The sequence below is a fragment of the Ailuropoda melanoleuca genome, chromosome 1 (assembly GCF_002007445.2).
Source record: "Ailuropoda melanoleuca isolate Jingjing chromosome 1, ASM200744v2, whole genome shotgun sequence".
In the NCBI taxonomy this organism is placed as follows: domain Eukaryota; kingdom Metazoa; phylum Chordata; class Mammalia; order Carnivora; family Ursidae; genus Ailuropoda; species Ailuropoda melanoleuca.
This window is the reverse complement of record NC_048218.1, coordinates 6,715,460-6,737,470: the sequence shown is the minus strand read 5'-3', so window position 1 is coordinate 6,737,470 and position 22,011 is coordinate 6,715,460. Positions and strand designations below refer to the sequence as shown.

Here is a 22,011-nt window from a genome sequence, read left to right as displayed (position 1 = left end):
ACAAACTTGGCAAGGCAGACGTGGGAACACCTGGAAGTCAGATGCCTACGTTGTGCCTGAGTCGTCTTGGCTGTTGATAGGAACACAGCCAATGCCTACAGGCCTTGTACTGTGCTTGATCCAGCTTGTCAGAATGGAGCCCAGGGCTTCCCCCACCCACACTGCATTCTGTGCCTTCAACCGTCCCAGGTTTTCCTGCGGATGCCTTGACACACTGGCCTCTGCAGATTTTATTTTGTTTTATTTTATTTTATTTTATTTATTTTATTTTATTTTTATTTTATTTTGTTTTATTCTATTCTATTTTAGTCTATCTTATTTTATTCTAGCTTATTTTATTTTGTTTTATTTTATTTTATTCTATTTTAGTCTTAATTTATTCTATCTTATTTTATTTTATTTTGTTTTATTCTATTCTGTTCTATTTTAGTCTATCTTATTTTATTCTAGTTTATTTTATTTTATTTTTATTTGAGAATTTTTGTCACACAATGTCACATTAGCATGCCACCAACAAACGACAGATCCCAAAAATACACCCTAAGGGAGAAGCATTAGGAAGACAAAATTCCTTCCCACCAAATGGATGACTCTTCATTTTCAAAATTTTTGGAACATCAATGTGAAATTGTTAGTTATTTCCTATCTTCCTGGCCACTCCCTCTTCTAAAAGTAACCCAGCCTGCCTTTATTAAAAATGGTTAAGGTATATGCAAGTAAAATTTATTCAGTGTCTTCTATTTAGATTAGAGCTTCTCAAGCCATATTATGCATGAAATCACCCGAAAAGTGCATCAACAATGTGGAATCCTCAACCCTCCACATATCCGGATTCAGGAAACTTGGAAATGTGCATTTTCAAATCACAAGTCTCCCAGGGAATCCTGATGCAAGCGGTTCTGATTGTACTCAGAGGAACATTTTCCAGCTGACGTCCAAATCCCGCTGAGCCAACCAACAGAGTGCCATTCACCAGGCCACACGTGTCTAGTTCCTCATGAGGCTGATTTCACTCAGTGACCCTCTGATCTACAACCATGTCAGGAACAGCCCAACCCCATGAGATGCAGACTTAGACATACACATGGACACAAAATAGACAGACAGACGGACAGGTAGATAAAAAAGTAAAAAATGTGATTTATTGTCTAACCGGTGTACTTTGAGAGGGAGAGGCACAATCTACAATTTTTTCCGGGACACCAGGCACAAGCCAGGGCTTTCTGGAATGTCTGCTGGTCTCACTGACTGACTGTTTTTCTCAAGACTTCCCTGCTCTTTTCCTATGACAAACCAAGGAATCCATTTTTCTCTAGAATATCTGGACCATCTTTCCCATATTACTTTCCTTTTTATCCTATGGACACTTAATCACGTACTGATTGAGGCATCCCCTTCTCGTGGTCTGCCAACACCTTGGAGCCGAATGACCCCCCCCCCACCTTTTGCAACTATGCAAGATTTAAAAGTCTGCATTTTAAAAACAGATGCTTAGAAATAAATTTTTTTCAGCTAGTTTTATGATTTGCACTTCTGAGTGTCAATCAATGTGTTTAACTAGTAGGAACTCCCAGGTGCCAGGTGGAACCAGGTTTGGAGAATTCCATCTATGTGTGCAGCGCACTCTATGGCCAAGATGTGCCTGCATGAGGTGCCTGGGTCTTGGGTCCTGGGTCCTAGAGCTAGGGCTGAGAGCACAGATGCAGCAGCTGACAGAGCTGCCCCCAGGGCCTGCAATCTTGGCCACACGGAGGAATTATCTGGATTGTGCAATGCAGCCGTATGTGTGTGTTTGGGGGGGGGACGCATTCTGGGGGGGGTAGGTAGGTGTGGGTGGAGGGGTGCGTGTGTGTGGGGGTGGGGGTGTGGTGTGTGTGTTCATCTGTGCGTCTGTGTATGAGCACACATACATAAAGCTTGGCCAATAACTGAAAGACTCACAACTTGCAAAATCAGCCACAACTAGCTCTCTTACCAACACTATTAACTGAATAACTGCCTGCATTGGCGTGAAGCAACCAAAGGAGGGAACAGCTGAAAGAGGACTTTCTTCAGGGTATGAAACCAATCTTTGCACAAAACCTTAAATATGAGCCAATCTGCATGACTATCATCCCACCCAGCTGACCAACATTTAATGAGCACCTACTATACAGTATCAGGAATGGCAGACACTCTGACTCCATTAAATTGGTTCTTTGCCTCTTCCCCATATAAATCTCTCTCCTGTTTTCTCAACATTTTCCTTAAGGTAGAAAGCCTCAAGTCTGTCCTTGTGGCGAATGATACCGATGACTTCAAAGCACAGTGACCCCCGAGAGAAACATCAGCCCATCAGTAAACAGGGAGAGTGGCACCACGCATTACCTCCTGGGTCTGTGATTCTATGAAGAACCAAGACAAGAATCTCTCCTCAGATTGGTTCTCCTATCTTAGAGAATGAAAAACTTTGTGTTGCCTGAACTGAAGAAATGACACTCTTAAGAAACAAGGCTAAGGGAGAGACAGGTGTGGGTGGGCGCCCTTTGGGTTCCTACCTCACCCTGTTCATATCCAGACAGCGTCGGAGGCAACAGCATCCCTGCCCTCCATTCCTCCCCAGGAACACCCCTGCTCTCAGCCTTTCTTAGGTGCCACACATCCAGGATGTGTGCCTCGGACACTTGCATCTCTGTATTTTTCCCCATCAGCAGGAACCGCCTTCTGTTCTACGACCCAGGAGTGAGTCACGGGTTTCCCGTAAGTAGCTCAGCTGCGGTGATCAAATCAAATACAGGGCTTCCACAGAAAAGTCAACTGCCTTTCAATCAACATCATACCAGTTCTGTCCCTGTCATCAGGCACACGAGACTTCACCTTGCTGTCTCCAGTAAAAGTCTCTCAAGATGAGGGATGACCCCAAAGGATAATGCCTTTCGTATCAGCCACACCAACTCGGCTTCATGTAAGCCACCCCCACCACCCAGTGACAATCCTGAGGTGAAGCCCAGTCCAGGAGCCAAGCCAGAAGTTCAGTGACATCCTCTGTGCTTTGAGGTCTATGTGGAAGGCGACAGAAGCCCATGGTCATACACAGGCTAAGGGGCAGGGGGATGGGAATCACACCATGGAGGGGATTGGGGTCTGTTCACCACCACACTTCAGAGAGATGAATTTAGGTGACCCCTGGAGCAAGGCTTAATCAAGTTTGTGCAAACCTCACCCATGCATAGGTACCCTTCCAACCATTCTCCCCTCAGTTAATGTTCCTTGAGCACCCACTGCATGACAGGCGCTGTGCTTGGCCACGGAGGTTGGGCCTTTGGAGGGTTGAGGTTGCATGGAAGGAGGAAGCTAATAAGCAAACAGTCAGTGAATGTTCAATATAATGACAGGCGGGGGGTGAACACGGTAAAGACAAAAAAGGCAGGTGGGGCTGAGGTCCGTGGGTGGAGTTGGGAACGGGTCTAGGTGGGGGGCCCTCAGGAAAGGCCTCTCTGAGGAGATATTTGCACTGAGCCCTGCTGAAGGACAGAACTACCTGGAATCAAGGGTTTCAGGCTGAAGTGACAGTAAGCCCAGGCCCCCGAGGCAGAGCCACAGGGCGACCAGATAGCCGGATGTAAAGAGTGACAGAGGGGATTCCGTGGGAGCTGTGTCAGGAGCCGAGACTGAACCCAGCACCTCCAGGAAGAGAACAAAGAGGCAGGAAGACCTATCTGAACTCTAACTTGGTCTCTTATTAAATGCAGGCCCTAGGAAAAGTTAGCTGACTTCTGGGAGCTCCATTTTCCTCATCAGAGAAATCATGGTAAGGATTCCTATTTCCCAAGATTTCCTGAGATGGTGTCTCCAAACTGCTTACCAAAAACCCTGACATTGACTAAGGACTCGCAAAGTCGTCACTGTGGCCCTGGTATTTTTGGGTTTACGTGGCACGTTTCCTCTGAGGAGCTGTGTATAAGTCATCTCTCCTATTCCCTTCAGTTTTGCTCAACAAGTAAGTTCCTGGCATTTCCCTCAAATTCAGAGCTATTGCTTTGGTTTGAGTTTAGAATTACTTTTGTGGCAAAGAATTACTCTGGTTCTCGGAATCTGTATTGTAGGCCAGGGATAGCTGGAATTTTTGACTTTGAGAACAAGTAATACACAGCTCCCAGCTTTTTATTTTGCCAGATAAGAATTATTTTTCAAAAGCCTACCATCTAGTATGCATAACACTTCATCAAAAAAAAAAAAAACCAAACAAACACCTAACACCAAATAATCTCAGAGAAAGGGCAATTCTTCCCTTGAGAGGTCACTTTTCATGGATTTCCATTCTCTCTCTGTCTCTCACACACAATCAGTGGACATTTCACCAAAGATGGCCAGACTCCTGCTGGCTTCCATGTATATTAATTCCTCTAGACCAGTGAGGGTGACGGAAGCCAGAGGCAGGAAGAGAAAGCAGAATGGTGCTCTGGGAAGGCGTGGTTTGCAGACTGAGCAGAGTGAACTATGAGCATCTGACCTGCTGGCACGATGACTCTGCGTTCGTTCGTGGTCATGTTCGGGGGTGGCATGTGCTTCTCCTCCATGTAGCTGCCAAAATTCATGCCCACAGTGTCTGGACTGCCCACCATCTTCCCGCCTTTTGCCATGCTGCATTCATCCGGGGAGTTCCTGAAGGGGAAGAACATAAATCCTTCCATTATTGCTGCCACTGAGAAGCCTGCCTTCCAGTCTTCTTGTGATACCCAGAGGGAACCAAGGAAGGGCAAGGTGCGGAGGCTGAGGAGGAAAGAGAAGTGTCAAAGGGCAAACACAGTATCTGCTCTGGGCTGAATGACCGTGTCCCCTCAAAACTCCTTTCTTGAAGCCCTGACGCCCAATGTAATGGCATTCGGAAGTGGGGCCATTGGGAGGCGATCAGGGTCCCCATGAGGTCATGAGGGTGAGGGCCCCCATGATGGGATTAGTGCCCTTACAAGAAATAGAAGAGACCAGAGGACTCCCTCTGTCTGTCTCCTCTGAGGATACACTGAGGAGGTGACCATCCACAGCCCAAGGGGAGAGCTCTCCCCGGGCCCCAACCCTGCCAGCACCTTGGTCTTGGACTTCCAGCCTCCAGACCTGTGAGAAATAAATCCATAAATTCCTGTTGGGTAAGCCCCCCAGGCTGTGGTATTTTGTTACGGCAGCTGGAGCTGGACTAATACGGTGCCCGTGCTCAGTCGAAGGACGGGGCAGGCACAGGGGAAGCGGAGCTGCCACCTGGCTCTGTTTCTTAAGCCAGCTCCTTCTGAAACTGTCATGTCAAAACTCCCCTGGTGACAGCTGTTTAGAAACACTTGCAGGGAACAGCGACCTGCCATTGTCCTCTCTCTGCGACTCTAAACAGGCTGTGTGCACAGATGCTCAGAGGCCATACCAGCTCGGAAGCCACTCTGCCAGGTGTATCCTACAACGACATTCCTCTTCCACACTTCAGAATGAAATCCTTGTGTCCAATTCCAAATCCCTACAGCTGATCTTTTGATATGGAGCTTTGAAGGCTCACCATGGCCCCAGCTGAGGGGCAGGCAGGCCAGGCAGAGAAGGAGGCAGGCGTGGTGCCCTGGAGAGGCCTGAGAGAGGCCTCAGCAGCCCGAGGCTGGGATGGGATGTGCAGCCAGCTCACCAGATGCAGAAAGGGGTCAGCGGCTGACACCCCAGTAACCATTCACAGGGCTCCTACTGTTACTAAGGCAGCCACGGTCATTTGGATAAAGACAAACCTGCCTTCTTTCTGCAAATATAGTTAGTGAGATTTGAAGGTTATAATATATGGTGAAATATCTAATAAGGGAACCCCAAGTGGAAAATCCAGCTTAACCAGGAAACAGAAAAATATGTCAATGCGTTTTAGAAGGTGAACCCACAGATCGTTAACTCAAGATCACTGTAGCTGAGGGATCTTGATAATGGGGTTACATCTAAGGTGGATTTCTGGCAATTGCTTCTCAGGCTCGACCCAACATGGGATTTTCATGCTCTTGGAAATCTCTAAATCTCACTGGATGTCAGATTTCTCTCCCAGTGTCTAAGGCTGGAGGTTGAGAGCTCCACTCCAATGAGCTTTTCTTCATCTTCCCCACACCTCACTAGTCGGGGCTCTGCAGCCAACTTGTGGAATCATGGAGCTACAGGCCTGCCGTGGGCCTGACCTTCGAGTCTGAGAAGGTCAAAACCATCTGAGGCAAAAGGGTATTCTCCGGGTGGGACAGGGCTGGGGTGGGATGGAGAAGTTCATTCAAGAGCCAAAGGCATGGCAGGTATCAGGACAGAAAGGCAGATCGAGGGGCAGTGCCCTGGGAAGAGTTCATTCGGCATCTTCAGAGCCCCAAAAAATCCAAGTTTCTTCCCAGCATTACTTGCACCCATGCCTGGTGCTGATGGAGGGAGCTCAGGGCTGAAGATGCGGAAGGTCATGGTCAGGGTGAGACGACTAGGGCCCTACCACAGGCCTGGAAAGATGTGGTCCTGTTTCATGGCATCCTCACAGCTGTGCTAACATGAAGGAAATTTAAAAACAAAAACAGTCTGAGTTCCCATGGTGCGGATTTTCTATATTTCCACCGCTGCCTACACATGCATTATTTCCTGCTGATGCTTCTTTTCCTGGCTTCGAACACTTATCTCTAGAAGCCCCATCCTAATATCACAACATGGAATGTCTTCACTTGAGACGTAGTTTCCTATCCCTTTGGAAAATTCCATCAGTTGAGTGGAGAGTGAGTGTTTTGGTCTATTTGCCTCAAGGAGAGGAGTTACTAGGGACTAGAGGACAGTGTCTAAAAGATTTGTTTCCTTCGGGAAAAGGCTTTAGATGCCGCTCAGCAAACGAGCGTGACTCCAGCTACAAAGATAAAGTCTAGGTAAGCACTGTAGATTCACTCATTCGCTCCTCCATTTAGACTGCTTTAATTGAGTGCCTGCTGTATACCAGGCACCCTAAATCTGCTCTTCTCCAGCTAGACAGGTAAGCTTTCCCATCCAGATTTCATTATAAAAAAAAAAAAACAACAGCCACATGAACCCCTCAGACCTGATTTTCAAAAGCTGCCCCTTCAGAACATCATATTCTGTTTTAGCTTCGGAAGAAGATAGAATGGAACCATGTTCTTGATCATTTCAAATAGTTTTTGTAAAAACTCTAAGGGAACTCCAGCCCCAAAGAAGGGAGAGGGTCACCGCACCAGCCTCCTACAAGCCGGACTCAAGCAGGTAATCAAGGCACACGGGCCCCACGTGTGCTGTTTTCACTTCTCAGTCAGTTCTCCTTGTTTATTCTCTTGGGAATTTTAACAGCTCAAGACGAGTGTATATAGGGCTGGGCCCTGTCCTGAGTGCCTAACCATTATCGGTCCTCCCACAGCCTGGGGCAGCAGGCATGGGCACCATCTCTATTTTTCGGACATGTAAACCGACCCCAGCCCTGTCCCACCCAGAGTACACAAAAGAGAAGGGGCTTGTTCGGGGTCCAGAGCCAGGAGGGGTCCAAACAAAGACTTGAAGCTGGACAGGCTCACCCACTGTCCACACTTCTAGCCTCCACCAAGGAAAGGGGAGATGCTGTCCTTACAAGGTAAAATAGGCCTTAATTTCAGAAAGGCATTGAGACCTCCCTGAGCACGTGTTACTCTGGTTAAGGCATGCGTTGCCACATGTGCACAATTCCTACTCTAGAACATGGCTGTGGCCCCAAAGCCTGCTCATTACCTGGCACAGCAGGTGAGGGGCCCAACCAGGACACGTCTAAAAAAAAAAAAAAAAAAACCTAAGTAAGCAGTAGAGACAGCTCCTGGAGTAGAAATTTTTTTTCAGAGGCATCTCTTTAAACACCTCTTTATTTAAGGGGAAAAAAAGTCTTAACATGATTCAGAGAACTGACAAGTGTCTATTTAAAAGTCTCCGAGTAAATACACGTTCAGCTCGTGGCCCCGCTGTGATAAGGAAAGCCCCACATTGCGGAAATTTACTGCACTGCCACTCCACGGACCCTGTGCATTCTGAGGTTTGCAAGTGGGCAGGGAGAAACTTCCAGGAACAGTTTGGTATTCCACGGGCAGCAAGCCCTGCCTCGGATAGAGGATCACGTGATCTCTACTGCACCGTGATAGGAATAGGAATTTGGACGTTCAACGCATTGCTTTTGAAATGCACACAGCAAAGAGCCTCCCTCGAAATACTGTATTCTTAGTATTTGCATATGTGTTTTCCAGCGGTTTCTGTGAAAGATCTAAGGCAATTCATTAGACGCTTGCTAAATGGATAATCATTTGGTGAATATGAAATGTCTGTCTTATTGTTTGGGGGATGAATTTCTTTATTGTAAATAGGCATCACTCAAGATATTTCTCTCAACAACTCTTTCTTTTCAGGGCACACAGAAGTTATTATGCAAATCAAAATCACAATGAGAGATCACCCCACACCTGTCAGGATGGCTGGTACAGAAAACGAAAGATAATAAATGTTGGCTAGAACGTAGAGAAATTGGAGCCCTTGCACGCTGTTGGCGGGGCGGAAAATGGTGCAGCTGCAATGAAACAAAGAATGGAGGTTCCTTGAAAGTCTTTAGAAAAGGAACCATATGACCCAGCGATCTCATTATGCATATTCATCCGAAAGAATGGAAATCCAAATCTCGAAGAGATATTAGCGTCCTATGTTCATTACAGCACTAGTCACGATGGTCAAGGTGTGGAAACAACTTAACTGTCCACCCCCATGGGTGAGTGGACAAAGAAAACGTGGTGTATACAACAGTGGAATGCTCGTCTCCTTATACGTAAGTAATGAATCATGGAACTTTACATCAAAAACTAGGGATGTACTGAATGGTGACTAACATAATATAATAAAAAATTATTATAAAAAAATTTAAAAAATAAAAGAAGGAAAGCTTGCAGTCTCTGACAGTGCATGAACACTGAGGACGTGATGCTGTGTGAGAGAAGCCAGGCACGGAACAACAAATACTTCGGACAAATACTCCACTTTACATGAGGTGTCTAACATGGTCAAATCCAGGGACTTGAAGTGGTTTCCAAGAGCTTAGGGAGAGGAGACATGGGGAGTTCCTAACCCACAAGCATCAAGTTTCAGTCAAGCGAGATGAAACATCTCTCGAGACCTGCTCTGTAATATTCTGTGTTTGGTCACCAATAATGTACAACTCAAAATTTGTTGAAAGGGTAGACTTCATGTTTAGTGTTCTTACCACAATAAAATAAAGTAAATTGCGAATTACTGTGTCTTGGGGCACCTGGGTGGCTCAGTCAGTTAAGCGTCTGCGTTCTGCTCTGGTCATGATCTCAGGGTCCTGGGATCAAGCCCCGTGTTGGGTTCCCCACTCAGCGGGGAGTCTGCTTCCCCCTCTGCCCCTCCTCCTGCTTGTGCTCCTTCTCTCTCACTCTCTCTCTCTCTCTCTCTCAAATAAATAAATATATATATTTTTAAAGCATTACTGTGTCTTAACCACATTCTCAAATGTACATTTTCAGGTCTGGGTTTTATTTGTAACCCGAAAACCACCAGTCTTGACAATCCCACAGAGAGTGTGGCATCAGTGAGAGGGAACAGGAGCTGGGAGGACAGCTCCCTTCTGTCACAGCAGGAGAAATCCCACATTGAGCCAAGGTCGCCCTGGGAGGGGAAGGCTGGTGCAAAGGGAAGAATTTTCCGAAGGCACCGGACAACAGCTGGGGCGCCATATCACTTCCCAACTCCCCCACCGCCCCCTTGGGGCCACACAGCTTTAAGAGGTTAGTTTCAGCAGCAACCTCACGGGTCTCCCTGGCATGTGGGTGTAATTGTGGTCACACCAGAAAATACAGACATAGTGCAGAAAGCCCTTTCTACCTTCGTGATGAAAAAGATGGGGCATTGGTGCCCTTCCTCAGATAACTGGAGACACACGCCCAATTAAGTTGACTTACTGAGCCTCAAAGAACGAACTACTCGTAAAGAGCATTTGGAGAATAAAGTTCATGTGAATTGAGATAATGAGCACTTACTCTAATGACATACTAATATTTCAAATTAACTGTGAAGGGACATGGCAAAGAATATCAAATACGTTGGCAACAGCACTAAATTTAAATTCAGATGAGAAATCAGACATGTCCCCAGATCCCACTGGGTTCTCATAGAGTTTCAGAATCAAGGGGCTGGAAGAAGCTCCCTTCCCAAGCTCCCAGACATGACTCTCCAGAAGCTACTTAGACTAACAGATGTTTAGTTTATGTGAACATTTTTCTAAAAAGGAGATTCCATCATTTCAAACTACGTGTAGTTTATAAGCTTGCATATAAGATGACACGATACAAGACAGGTATAAAAATGCATACAAGACAAATGATAACATGAATAAACAAATGAATGGAAGCAAATGGAATATAAGGCAGAAAAGTAATTAATCATGACATAATATTAGCACATTGGGTTGCTTTACTCTTTACAGCTGCTAGTGGTAGGACACCAATTTATCTCTGAGCTTCCTACTAGCCAAAGCAAAGAAGGAAGTGTATCCTGTTACAGTTCATGGTGTCAAAAACATAAAGGTGAACCAATTACTCAGCAGAAGCAGAAGTTTCTTTCATGGCTTCTCCTGAAGAGAAGTGGGTGACTCAGTAAACAGTATCCTTCCCAGTATCTGATCACAGATCCAAAGCATTCCACACAGCGCCAGGGGGCTGGTGACAAAACAGGGCGCTCCAAGCACATAGAACTCAGCTGCTCCGGCTACAGAAATCAAGAGACAACGCAGGCTTAGCTAGTCCTCCATACTTGGGATTTCTTGACGCTCTGGAAAGAACTGGCCAACCTAGGAGATCGGGGAAGGGATATCAAGAGTGATGGAAATAATGGAAAGGCAAAAAGATCCTGAGAAATGGAATGCTGTCTATTCTAGTTTCCACAATCTCCTATGTCGTGTTTTAAACTCAAATAGGTCTCTGAGAGTGACTAATGTATTGTGGGCAAACAAATATTTACAGACCTTTCTGGATTTGAACCTGGGCTGTTGGGGTCTTGTGTCCAAGTACTTGGCCACCACACTCTAGGACCTCACCTGGTAAGTCCACATGAGTCACTCTCATGGACGTGAAACACAACTGAATGGACCCTCAGAAAACTCCGTTTCATTACTGTTGGGTATTTTCAGAAAGATATCCTGGGAGTGGCCCCAAAGGCAGTCATGGAAAGATTAGCAGATGTGAGCTGAGCGGGAGAGCCATGTGCAGACAAAAGCAAGGCCTCCAGGAAGAAGCCAAAGACGGCGTGTTGATGTGGACATACGTATGAATTTTGATTAGTCTAGTTTTTTTTAAGAAAAAGGTCGATCATCTCAGTTTCCAGTTGAATATCCAATGCTCCCCCCACAAGACTCGGCACAGTGCACTCTTGAGAGAGATGATGGGCTTACACCAGAAAGCATGGGAGGAAATCCAGTGAGAGGTCCCCACGCTAAGAGGCACGGCAGGAATGAAACTGATCCAGAACGAGGGCCCAAGAACTGAGGACCAGGACAGAAGCTGGACCATCGGGAAAATAGTCTAAGGTTTTAAGATCAAGTGGAACACAGGTGGGGACAAAAGCTTCATTTAGCTGTTGCTATACATAATTCCTTATTTTTAAAAGGGGTAACGCACCTGTGAAAATGTCCTGAGAAATTAAAGTTGGGGCTTTGTTTTTGAAAAACAAAATGAACTTGGCATCTGACACTGGTTTTCTCACATCAGAGACTACTTACAGCAGGGAGATTCCATCATGGAAAGAGCCTGCAGTGAACGGCACAGACGCGGCCATTAGCTTGACAAGAATGGAGCCTCAGCCCTGCGCTGTTGTCTGTGCTGTGTGAATGGACCTCATTTATCCAAGAATGTCGCCGAACAGCCCCGGGCAACAACCCTGAGCTCACTAGCCACATTAAATCTGTGATTCACTGTCACTTCACAACAGTTAGCCGAGGTGCTAGGGCCTTAGAGAAAGTCCAGGGCAAGTCAAAATCAAATTCGGAACATCAGTACACTTCTTCTAGAAGTGGGTGGAAACAAACCCACAATCCTCTTGAAAATCTACCTACTTTTTCCAGACCCATTCTTCTTCTTATCCCTGAATTCCTCTTGCCCTTAAAGGACAGCTGTCCACTGCCTTGCTCTCTGCCACATGCTTTACTTCCAGATCGATCTTCCCCAAACACAAATCCATGCTGGCTACGTGCAACCTGAGCCCTTCATGGGGCCATAGTGCCTTTGGATAAACCCACACTCCCTAGATTCTCCCCTGGCCCTGGGTCTTCTCAGTTCAGTCACCCCTTTAACCAGTATTTATGGAGCAAGGCTCTCTGCCAGGCCCTGTCCCAGGCGCTAGGGATTCGCACATGTCCCTGTTCTCCTGAAGTCTGCATTTTGAGTGAAGAAGGCCCCGCTCCCTGACTCCACCTACTCTTGCCCTCCAAGACCACGTTCTCTATCACCCCGACTCTTACGTGGGTAAGCAGGCTAACGTTACTCCCATGCAGTCTTTAGCTCGTCACTGTTTACTAGAATGTCACTATCTTCCCGAATGTTCTCTTCAGTTTATTGGGTGATGAAGCTACGTGAGAGAAATACAAAGGTTTTCTTTGGCAGCTCTGCCCTAAAAGCCCAAAGAGGTCAGTTCCGAGAGAGGGCCCTCCGTGGGAGGCTGGCCCGGGCATGCCTTCCGGGCCTGTCTCAAACCCGAATACCAAAAAACCCTTCTCAGGTGGTTTTCTTCCTAAGAACCCTCAAAGCACATACTTAGTCCTAATCGACCGAACAAACTCCTAATCGAGTTTCATAGCGTGAATTGAGGTAAGTCACCACAAAAGGTATTTTCAGGACCCCAGACAAGGAGGGGATTGTCTGGAGAGCGCCGGGGTAATTTGTGGGTCTGTTTTATTTCTGAATCAGAGGCAGTGGAAAAGCTGCTTCAGACCCCTGGCCTGAGTAGCGGGTGGAGCTCGGCAGTGATTCATGGAGGGCTCCCCGCTCACACTGAAACTGTAGATGTTTGTCTTTGCAGCTGCGTGTTATTTTTACCCTTACTAAATATGCTGTCTTACACCTGGAATCCCAGCCTCTTCCCTCCAGTCCGGTCCCCTTCCCCTTCTCCAGAGCAGCTGAAGACTCAGTTAATTAAAAAGTCACGACCAACTCCCCAACAGTTAGTTCTTTGTGCCTGAAAGGGGTTTGAAGTTTCCCTGGGTTTCATTATTGAAGTTTTTCTTTCTACAGCTGAGAACGGATATCAGCGAGATCTTGAAATGTGGGGAGAGCTGCATCCTTTTGGGATTCATCATTTGGAAATAGTCTATAGAACAGGATCTCTATAAACAGTTACACGCTCAGGATAAGATGTGGCATATTTTCTACCTTGGGAGTTGTCTTTTTTGTTTTTGTTTTTTGCTTGAAACACTTTCATTTCTCAGAGAGGAAAGAATTAAGCCCAATAGCCACCAAGGTGCTTCAGTTTTTTTATTTTCATAACAGGCTATGTAAATTCTCGTTAACCAAAATGATTTCACTTTCAAGATAGAAAATGCCAAAGCAGTCCCCCTGTGCCTCTGCCAATACGCACAGTGACCCGATGGGATTCCTGTGCATCATAATGGGGAGCAGGACTCCTAGGCTCTCTTCCCCTGCAAAATGGCGCCCATCCACTTGACATCCCAAGAGATGGCAAAGAGAGTAATGAGTGGCTGCTGAAGAAAGGGCATGAGGAAAGGTCTGCTCCAGACAGAGAAGCAACAGCAGAGCCTGTCTCCCTCCTGACCTTTCCCTGAGTGAGGCTCTCTCGGTCCGTGTCTCATTTTTGCAGCCCCACGAACTGACATCTGTACAGACTCAAGGCCCCTTACGAGCAGGACAAGCTATTACCAACTGACCTCACTATCGCCGTCCGGAAAATTCATTAGCTTGCAAGTCTCCAACACTGTGCCACCCACACCTTGGAAGATGGCCGACCTTAATGAGGAGGCATCTCGTATGCCAATCTGATTCAGACCCCGGAGGCAGAAAGGAGCAAATGTGTTCGTCGCTGTGGATGTCACTGTCCTGCCATAATACATGAAGCCTTACAGGAAGTGTAGGAAAATACACATTAAGTCAAATCTCAACGAGTCAAGTTGACAGGCATGGAGAGAGAGCAGTCCCAGCAAAGCACTTTCAAGTATCAAATACCGAGTGTTGCACGTCAAATGAGGGAACGTGGCATGAAAAGACCTTCAGCCGAGTTTCCGTTCTGTAGGCGGTTGCTGGGCACAGCTCGACATAAATGACATGCGGGGTCCAAGAACCATCCCCATCCTAACACTGAGACCTTTTTTATTTTTAATGTCCCCCCAGCGAGTATTTCCTCAGAGCCACCGATACGCTTGGATGGCAAGTCTCTTCATCACGCTTACAATTTTTAACATGTGGTTTTGTTTAGAGACATCTCACGAACGTAATGTGAGGGTGAGTCCAGGTAAAGTGACCCGCTGTAATAAATTCAAATAAATTCAGAGGCAAGTCAGTGGTTTGTGAGTGTGAACTATCTGCAAGAAATCAAAATGGTCAGGGTTTGGAGGTGACGCCTCTGAGACAGAACGGTTAGCTCATCTGTCCCGTGGAGGAAACCCCACTGTCCCTGCCAACACAGGAGAGCCGTGTGGCTAAAGGAAGCGGCCTGAGGGAGTGGAGAGGAGCCCAGGCCTGGAGGCGCTCCTCGTCTCAGGCAGACAGACCTCCAGGGAACAGACCAACTCCACACGTTGTATTCTTCCAGACCCTTCACTCTGCAGGCCACTCGTTTTTCACCTCCCTGGATCCTGCACCAGAGCAGTGGTTCTCAGACCAGTGAGCATGGGAACCCCCAGAGGCTCATCAAACACAGAGTGCGGGGCTCCATCCCAGAGTCTTGCCTGATTCAGCAGGTACGGGGCGGGCCCGAGAATTTGTCTAACAGCTCCCGCTGGGGCTGATGCTACTCATCTTGGGGCTTGACTTCGAGACTCACTGCACCAGGGAACCTGCACCCAACTGACTCAAGTGAGAAGTTAAGGACCCCAGGTGGTTTGGGGGTGGGGCTGGGGCAGGATTCACAGCACAGCACACAAATCCAGTATGTTCCAGCCACGATGAGATTCCAGGTGGGCCTACGTGGGATTTTCCTCGCCTGTGGAAGGATGTAAGAGATGTCCAACGCAACACGCCTGAGACCCGGCTGACCCTCGGAGTCAGAGATCCGTAGATGCCATAGAACAGCTGCTCTGCCCACGTACTGCCTGCCTGCTCATGGGGCAATTTTGTTCTGGACACGTGTGCATGTGCATGCGTGTGTGTGTGTGTGTGTGTGATTTCTTGGCCTATCTTGCCTGTCTCTAGTGGCTTCAGCTTAGCAACATCACAGCAAATTAAGGCCATCAGCAGGGGGCTCGCTTAGAGGCTGGGCCAGCAGCAACCCCCTCCCCCCCAGGGACCCTTGACTGTGCACGGACTCTTCTCTGCTATGTGAACACTTGGGGGTTTCTCGAGTGTCAGGCTGGAGTGAAGAAAGGGGGAAGGCAGGGTGGTCGTGGTCATGGACTCCTGAGGCTAAGAAATGATGTCCTGTGTCTACACAGCGTGCCGTGAGATTCGTGTCTGCGAGAACCGTGCCCTCTGATATAGCTGCAGCCAAGCCAAACCCACAACGGCTTCTCTGTTGGCTCACAAAGCGGTGGTTCCCTTCTCTTCTGTTTTCCTTGTATTATTTTTTATAGAGCGCTATTACAACGGCAACAGATCTCATTTCACCACTTGGATTTCATTTCAGGAGCTTGTGAGCACATAAGGGCTGAGGTTTTGTAGAATTCCATCCTCCCTCCTCCCAAAGCACTTGGTCTTTTCCTCCTGTGGGTAACCGATGGATTGGGGCAGACAGGACCATCCCAAGGGTGGTATTCTATGCAAGAAGGAGCTGGGTCAGATTCAGGCAAGACCCAAGCTACAGAGTGCTCCTGTCCTGGGCGGGGGGGGGGGGGGGGTCTTTGTGGAAGAGCAATGGGGGGCTGCAAAGGGAACAGCTCACATGTTGCAGCCAAAGTCCAGTTTTTGACTTAGGTAAATTCCCCTTGACCTTGACTTCAAGAGGCGCGTACGCCACATAAAAGTCCACCACACAAAAGCTCACAGCAGTAACCAGAGGAGGTTGCTGAGTTGGGGGCCAGGAGGGATACTTCTTTTCTTGCTTCTGTCCCTAACTCCCTGGCCCAACTAGCCCGAGGCTTCTGCGTCAGGGGGGCTGGTGGGGAGGCGGCCGGGGTCTCTGGAAAGATGTTGGGAGTTCAGGAGCTGCACCATGGTCCCCGGTGCCCATGCCCTCCTCCACAGTGTCTCCGCCACGAAATCTGCAGGGCAGGACCCCTGTCTCCACGACTCTGCCTCTGAGCCCGACACCTCAGGTAGGGCTGGTACCGCCAGGTGCCCAACCAAGGTCTCCAGAAGGAAAGCAGAGCGAACACAGGTCCAGGGCCTCTTGTCTGGAGCTGGAACGGACATGTGCAAGTATCACGCAGTGAGTCAGCAAACCCTGCAGGTCTGATCCACAGCCGTCTTCTATCTGCTGGGGCCTCTAGATGAAATAAGCCATAGCTACGCTGGTGGATTTTGAGTGTCCCCTTCCCCCATGCCCCTTCAGGCAGCCTGTTGTGCTCTGAAGAACAGACTCTGCCTGGCCACCCGCCTCTCAGTACTCTGCTAGGTCCCAGTGAACTATGGATCTGATGTCCCACCACTCTACCATTTCCCATCCAGCCAGGCGGAGCTGCTTAGTGACAAGGAACCGGCCACCCCATAGGGCCTTTGGTTCAGAGGTCGGAAAGGAATGGCTCCACCAACCACTGACCAGCACAGGGTCTGGGAGCACCAGGTGTGGCCAAGTTTCCTGTGTCCATCTGGCCAAGGCATCACACCCAGTGACTTAACCCAACACTAATCAGGGTGTTGCTGTGAAGATGTTGCACAGATGCTGTTAACACCTATCATGCATTGACATTAAATAAAGTCAATCATCCTTAATACTGTGGGTGGGCCTCATCTAATCCGTTGACGGTCTAAAGAGGAAACACTGAGCTCTCCCTAAGGCAGTATCCACTCCAGCCTGAGGTTGCAGCCTGCCAGCCTGCCCTGCAGGTCTCAGACTTGACAGCCCACACAACTGCAAGAGCCAATTCCTTGAAACAAGCGTCTAGCCTATCTGTGGTTTCTCTGGAGAACTCAATGGACACGCCAGGCCGGCCCCACACAACTCCAGCAGACAGCTGAGCGTGGGCAAGGGTTAGCAGGAGCGCTGTATCAGTGTCTACTACAGAAAGGATCAACGCATGTCACCCTCCTCTCTCTTGGGGGTGGGTAACGAAGACACTTGGTGACCAGCTGACATCTGCGTCAGAGCTCAACTCCACAAATCCTCGGAGCTCCTGAAGCCCCTCCCCCCCCATTTCACACCCGGCCTGCCACTTTCCATCAAGGAAGCATATGGCCCTTGATCAAAGGTAGATGGAGTCAGCCGCGTTCTCCTCACCGACGGCACCTGCCAAACCTACCACCATGGATCGGAGAGGAAGACAAGGATTATAAGACTGGACCTGCCTTTAAAACTCCTGTGATGGGAACATTCGGAGCAATCCTAGAATTTTGTGAGGGCCTGAGAGAGGAAGGTAGTAAGGTTTCCATTGTTCCATCACAAGAAAACTGATCAGTTCCTCCAAAAACAATTGCATTTTCCAGAAAAGGGACCCACCTTTACACCTGAGAGGAGCCGCCAAAGGGCCTGCCCCCATCAGCCAGGCTGAGGAATGTGGGAGAAGCTTCCTGGGAGCCCTGTCCTTCTTGGGGGCCCAGCGCCTTGGCCAGGCTCGGTGTTCCCATCCCGAATCCCTGTGGGGCCTCCTCAGGCTGGGAAGGCTGGCCCACGGCCCCAGCCAGGCAGTAAGTGCACTGGCTACTGACGGGAAGCACAAGCCCACCTGGAAGGAAATGGCATCCACGTCTCCTGCAAGACAGCAGGCTTCTCCTATTTACAAGCCTGTTAAATTCAGGGAGAGCACAGCGGGAACAAGAGAAAGTTTTGTTTCTGTGACACCATCCTCACTCACATCCTCGCTGGGTCTCCTTCTGAGGCTGCTAAATCCAGGCTGGCAATTCCTAGAGCTGGTTGAAGGCCAGGCTCTGGAAACAAGGGCCAGGACACGGGTCGCTCTGCTCATGGCCGCCTGCAAATCACCTCAGCGCCTTTGTCCGAAGTGTTCTCTCTCACTGTCTCCCACACGCAAGGTCTCTCTAACACACACAAACACACACACACACACACACACACACACACACACACACACACACGCTGATGTATTCCCTGCAGCTAGCCTTGGAAGAAGTGCTAAGTACTCTCAGTGCTCACAGCATGACGACCAGTTAACGAGCCGTGGAAACATTCTATTGGATAGATAAGGTTACCTGTGAAATAGGGACATGCAACCATCAATGGGCCAGGACTCGGCTATCCTGGACCCTCTGACGGCATTTTCTACCAAGGTCCTTCTGCCCTCTTGGGACTCTAGGAATTACTGCCTTGCTGGGCCTGCCTTGGATTGAATTGCTTTAAAGGACCGGCATCGTAGCAAGATTCAACACCAGAGTCACCGTTCCCATTTTCCAGAAGCAGCCAGAAGCACCGAGGGCATGGACTTCTCGGAGCCGGGGAAATCTCTGACATCTGCCGTCTCCCTGTTTGGCACGTCAGCCTCACCTCAACCTTCCCGCTAAGGGACTGTGACTTGGCACCTTCATCCACTACAAGTTGACGCAATAGTTTCCAGCGCTTATAAAACATAACAATTATAAAAAGTGCATTTAGCATTAGATATATAGGTAGCAAAAAGGGCTTATTATACTTGCAACAGAGTGGAAAATGCACTGGGTGTGGAGTCAAACACCCCTGGTTTGAATCCAGGTGTTTTAAACTATGATCTTGACTTAGCCAGAAAATGCCCGAGACTCACTTTCCTCTTCCATCGAATGGGGATGAGCCTTCCTCACAGGGCTCCTTGGAGGACCGACAGCTTGCTGGATATAAAAGGGCTTTGTACGTGCTACAACACTAGCAAGTGTGAGCTCTTCTTATTACTCCACGTCAGATTGTGCAACGTTAAAGAGACATTATCCTGGGGCGCCTGGATGGCTCAGCTGGTTACACATCCGACTCTTGATTTCAGCTCAGGTCATGATCTCAGGGTCCTGGGGTCGAGCCCCACCTTGGGCTCTGTGCTCAGGGGAAGTCTACTTGAGATTCTCTCTCTCCCTCGATTCCTGCCTCTTCCCCTGCTCACCTTTTCTCTATCTAAAATGAATAAATACATCTTTAAAAAAAAAAAGGAGAAGAAAGAAATTGTCCTTTCTTTGTCCTGAGATTTTAAATTCTTTGTGAATATATCTGGGGTATTATATCATCATTAAAATCAACTTTACAGGGGCCCCTGGGTGGCTCAGTAGTTAAGCATCTGCCTTCGACTTGGGGCGTGATCCCAGGGTCCTGGGATCGAGCCCCGCATCGGGCTCCCTGCTCTGCTGGGAGCCTGCTTCTTCCTCTCCCGCTCCTCTGCTTGTGTTCCCTCTCTCGCTGGCTGTCTCTCTCTCTCTCTCTCTCTCTCTCTGTCAAATAAATAAATAAAATCTTTAAAAATAAATAAATAAAATAAAATCAACTTTACTTTTCAAACCCACAGCTGATGAAATGCTTTTGAGTGTCAGGGGCTGTTCTGCATTTGATAATACATTCTGTGTGACAGCAGCATTATCATGACAAACTCGGGAAAGTTAATACTTATACAGGCCATCAGAGCTGGGTTTTAAGTATAAGTAAAGATGAGAAGAAACAGTGTGTATGAAGAGAAGGGGACAGAGGAGGGAGGGGTGGGGGTGGAGGCCATATGAAGTAGACAGACCCGTTCGCCACGTCATATGACCTGGACATATGCTGCACTGCTTGGCCACTAGCTGACACTCTCCCTCCATAAAAACATAAGACAGCATTATTTTCCAGGCAATAAAAACCTCAGAGATGAATTCTGCCATATGTGGGCACGGCCCCCCTCCCACAGAGCCCTCGTGCCTGGGAAATAGAATTGAACACCACGTCTTCAAAGAGAGTTCTTGGTAAATATACTACCAGTTTTACAACCTCTATCCTCAATGCAAACCACTGCAGAACACATTTTCTCAGCAGTGCCCGATGTTACCGTTCCATGGCCTTGCTTTCTGAAAGAATCTTTGGAGGAGTGTGACTAATTTCCACTTTGCCTTCTCAAGGGACAGGAAAACCAGAAGTCCAGGAGAAAAGGAGGCAGGGGTCTCCTTACCTGGAGCCGTTCACCTGGTTAGGGTTACATTCCATCTTGATGGTGACCCTGGCTGGGGGTTGAGACAGCCAGTCCTGCTGAGGGACGCGTGGGCTCATCTTGGATGTCTGTCCATAGTCGCCGGAGGAGGACGCGGTCATGTCCGTCTTAGCCAGGTGTGGCGTCCCGTAGGCACACTCAAACAATGACTGGTCCTCGCTCACAACCGATAACGCTTCCTGAATGCCCAAAGAAACACACATTCAGGACACGCCGAAGGACGGTCATGTTTCAAAGAGCTGCTGACTTTAGAGTCATTTCTAACTGGGGACCACAATTGACGGAACCTTCATGGTATCCATGTCTACGTCTGAGAAGAAAAAAGTAGCTGGTTTTCTTCCCTCCAGACTCTAGCAGTTGGAACCGGCCAGCCCACAAAAACTTTCCTGCAAGTCTCCGAGCATCCCCGGCTTGACTGCAGCCGTGCAGATAATACCCACTTTAATCTCAACTCAAGGAAGTGGAATTTCAAAGGTCTTAGAAGACATCCAATTGCATGTGTCATTATTTGACAAATGCAATCTATAATTCAAGCAGACAAGGTACAGAATGGCCACGGAGATTAAAAAAAGAAATGGGACGGCAAAACCGCCACGTTCCCAGGAGATTTTAAAGAAGACAGTCTTAGAAGAGTAAGGGGACATGGAGCCCCGGAGGACAAACGTACAAAGATACGAGTTTTTTCCACTTCGAAGTTATTAGCTGAAATAGAGTTTTGAGGGGTGCTTCCATGATGGCAAACATCTGGATGATAAATGAACCAGAAAAAAAAAAAACCGTGAATTATCCAGATGCCTCCAAATACCAGGATGTTTAAAATATCTGGACCACTGACTAGCTCTTTTTCTCCTTTATTTGCTGTTCATATCTTTGGTCCTTTGCATGATTTGGTGGAAAGAAAACAGAGATTCCTTATGTTGGATCATTAATTCTTCTGGGGCTCGAAGTCCCACAAGCGGTTAGCCTATGGCTACACTTATAAATTCTACGGCCAAATCAGCAAAAGCAAATAAGATTTGGAAATTTCAGCGACTTGAATGATATACCAGTGTAGCAAAAGAACTATGAGATGATCCAATTTTGGTTTCTATCATAGAAAAAAAAATACGTGTGATAGCTCATTTTTATTTGAGCCCTTTGCCATCCTCAGTGTGGCTACCAACCAACCCCTGAGAAGAAAATGTTGCCCAGGTCATACTTAAAAAAAAAAAAAGGAAATTGTGATACTGGGGGGACTGCGGAGAACTTCAGTTCTCACTCCCAAATGAGAAAATGTGAGATCCAGAAAGGTCCAGAACTCACCCTGAAGTGAGCTGTGGAATTAGGGACACGTCAGACTGGTGTTTTATCATCCACTCCCTCGGGCTACAAAGATGCCTTTCTTACATTTATTGGTTTGAGATATTGTTACATTAGCACTCCCTTCTTCTTCTTCAAGTTGATATTTAAATAGATAAGGACGCTCCCTGTTAGTCACAGAGCCTTGGGAAGCAGCCTTTCTAAGATACAGACCTCCCTTCTCCTTACCCAAAGTAGCAGGATCTTTAGGAAACCCATGCAAATTCACG

At 47.8% G+C, this 22,011-nt stretch overlaps 1 protein-coding gene across 5 annotated transcripts in view; it reads right to left on the bottom strand.

Annotated features, from left to right (window-relative positions):
- Positions 1–22,011, bottom strand: part of ERG (ETS transcription factor ERG) — a 104,944-nt gene that overhangs the window by 34,481 nt on the left and 48,452 nt on the right. For all 5 annotated transcript variants that reach the window (XM_034655608.1, XM_034655609.1, XM_034655607.1 and 2 more), the window contains exons 2-3: positions 20,405–20,622; positions 4,493–4,644 (exon numbers count right to left, since the gene is read on the bottom strand). In XM_034655608.1, coding sequence (XP_034511499.1) covers positions 4,493–4,644; positions 20,405–20,544 — 292 coding nt within the window. In that variant the 5' untranslated portion in view covers positions 20,545–20,622. The remainder of the gene's footprint in view (positions 1–4,492; positions 4,645–20,404; positions 20,623–22,011) is intronic.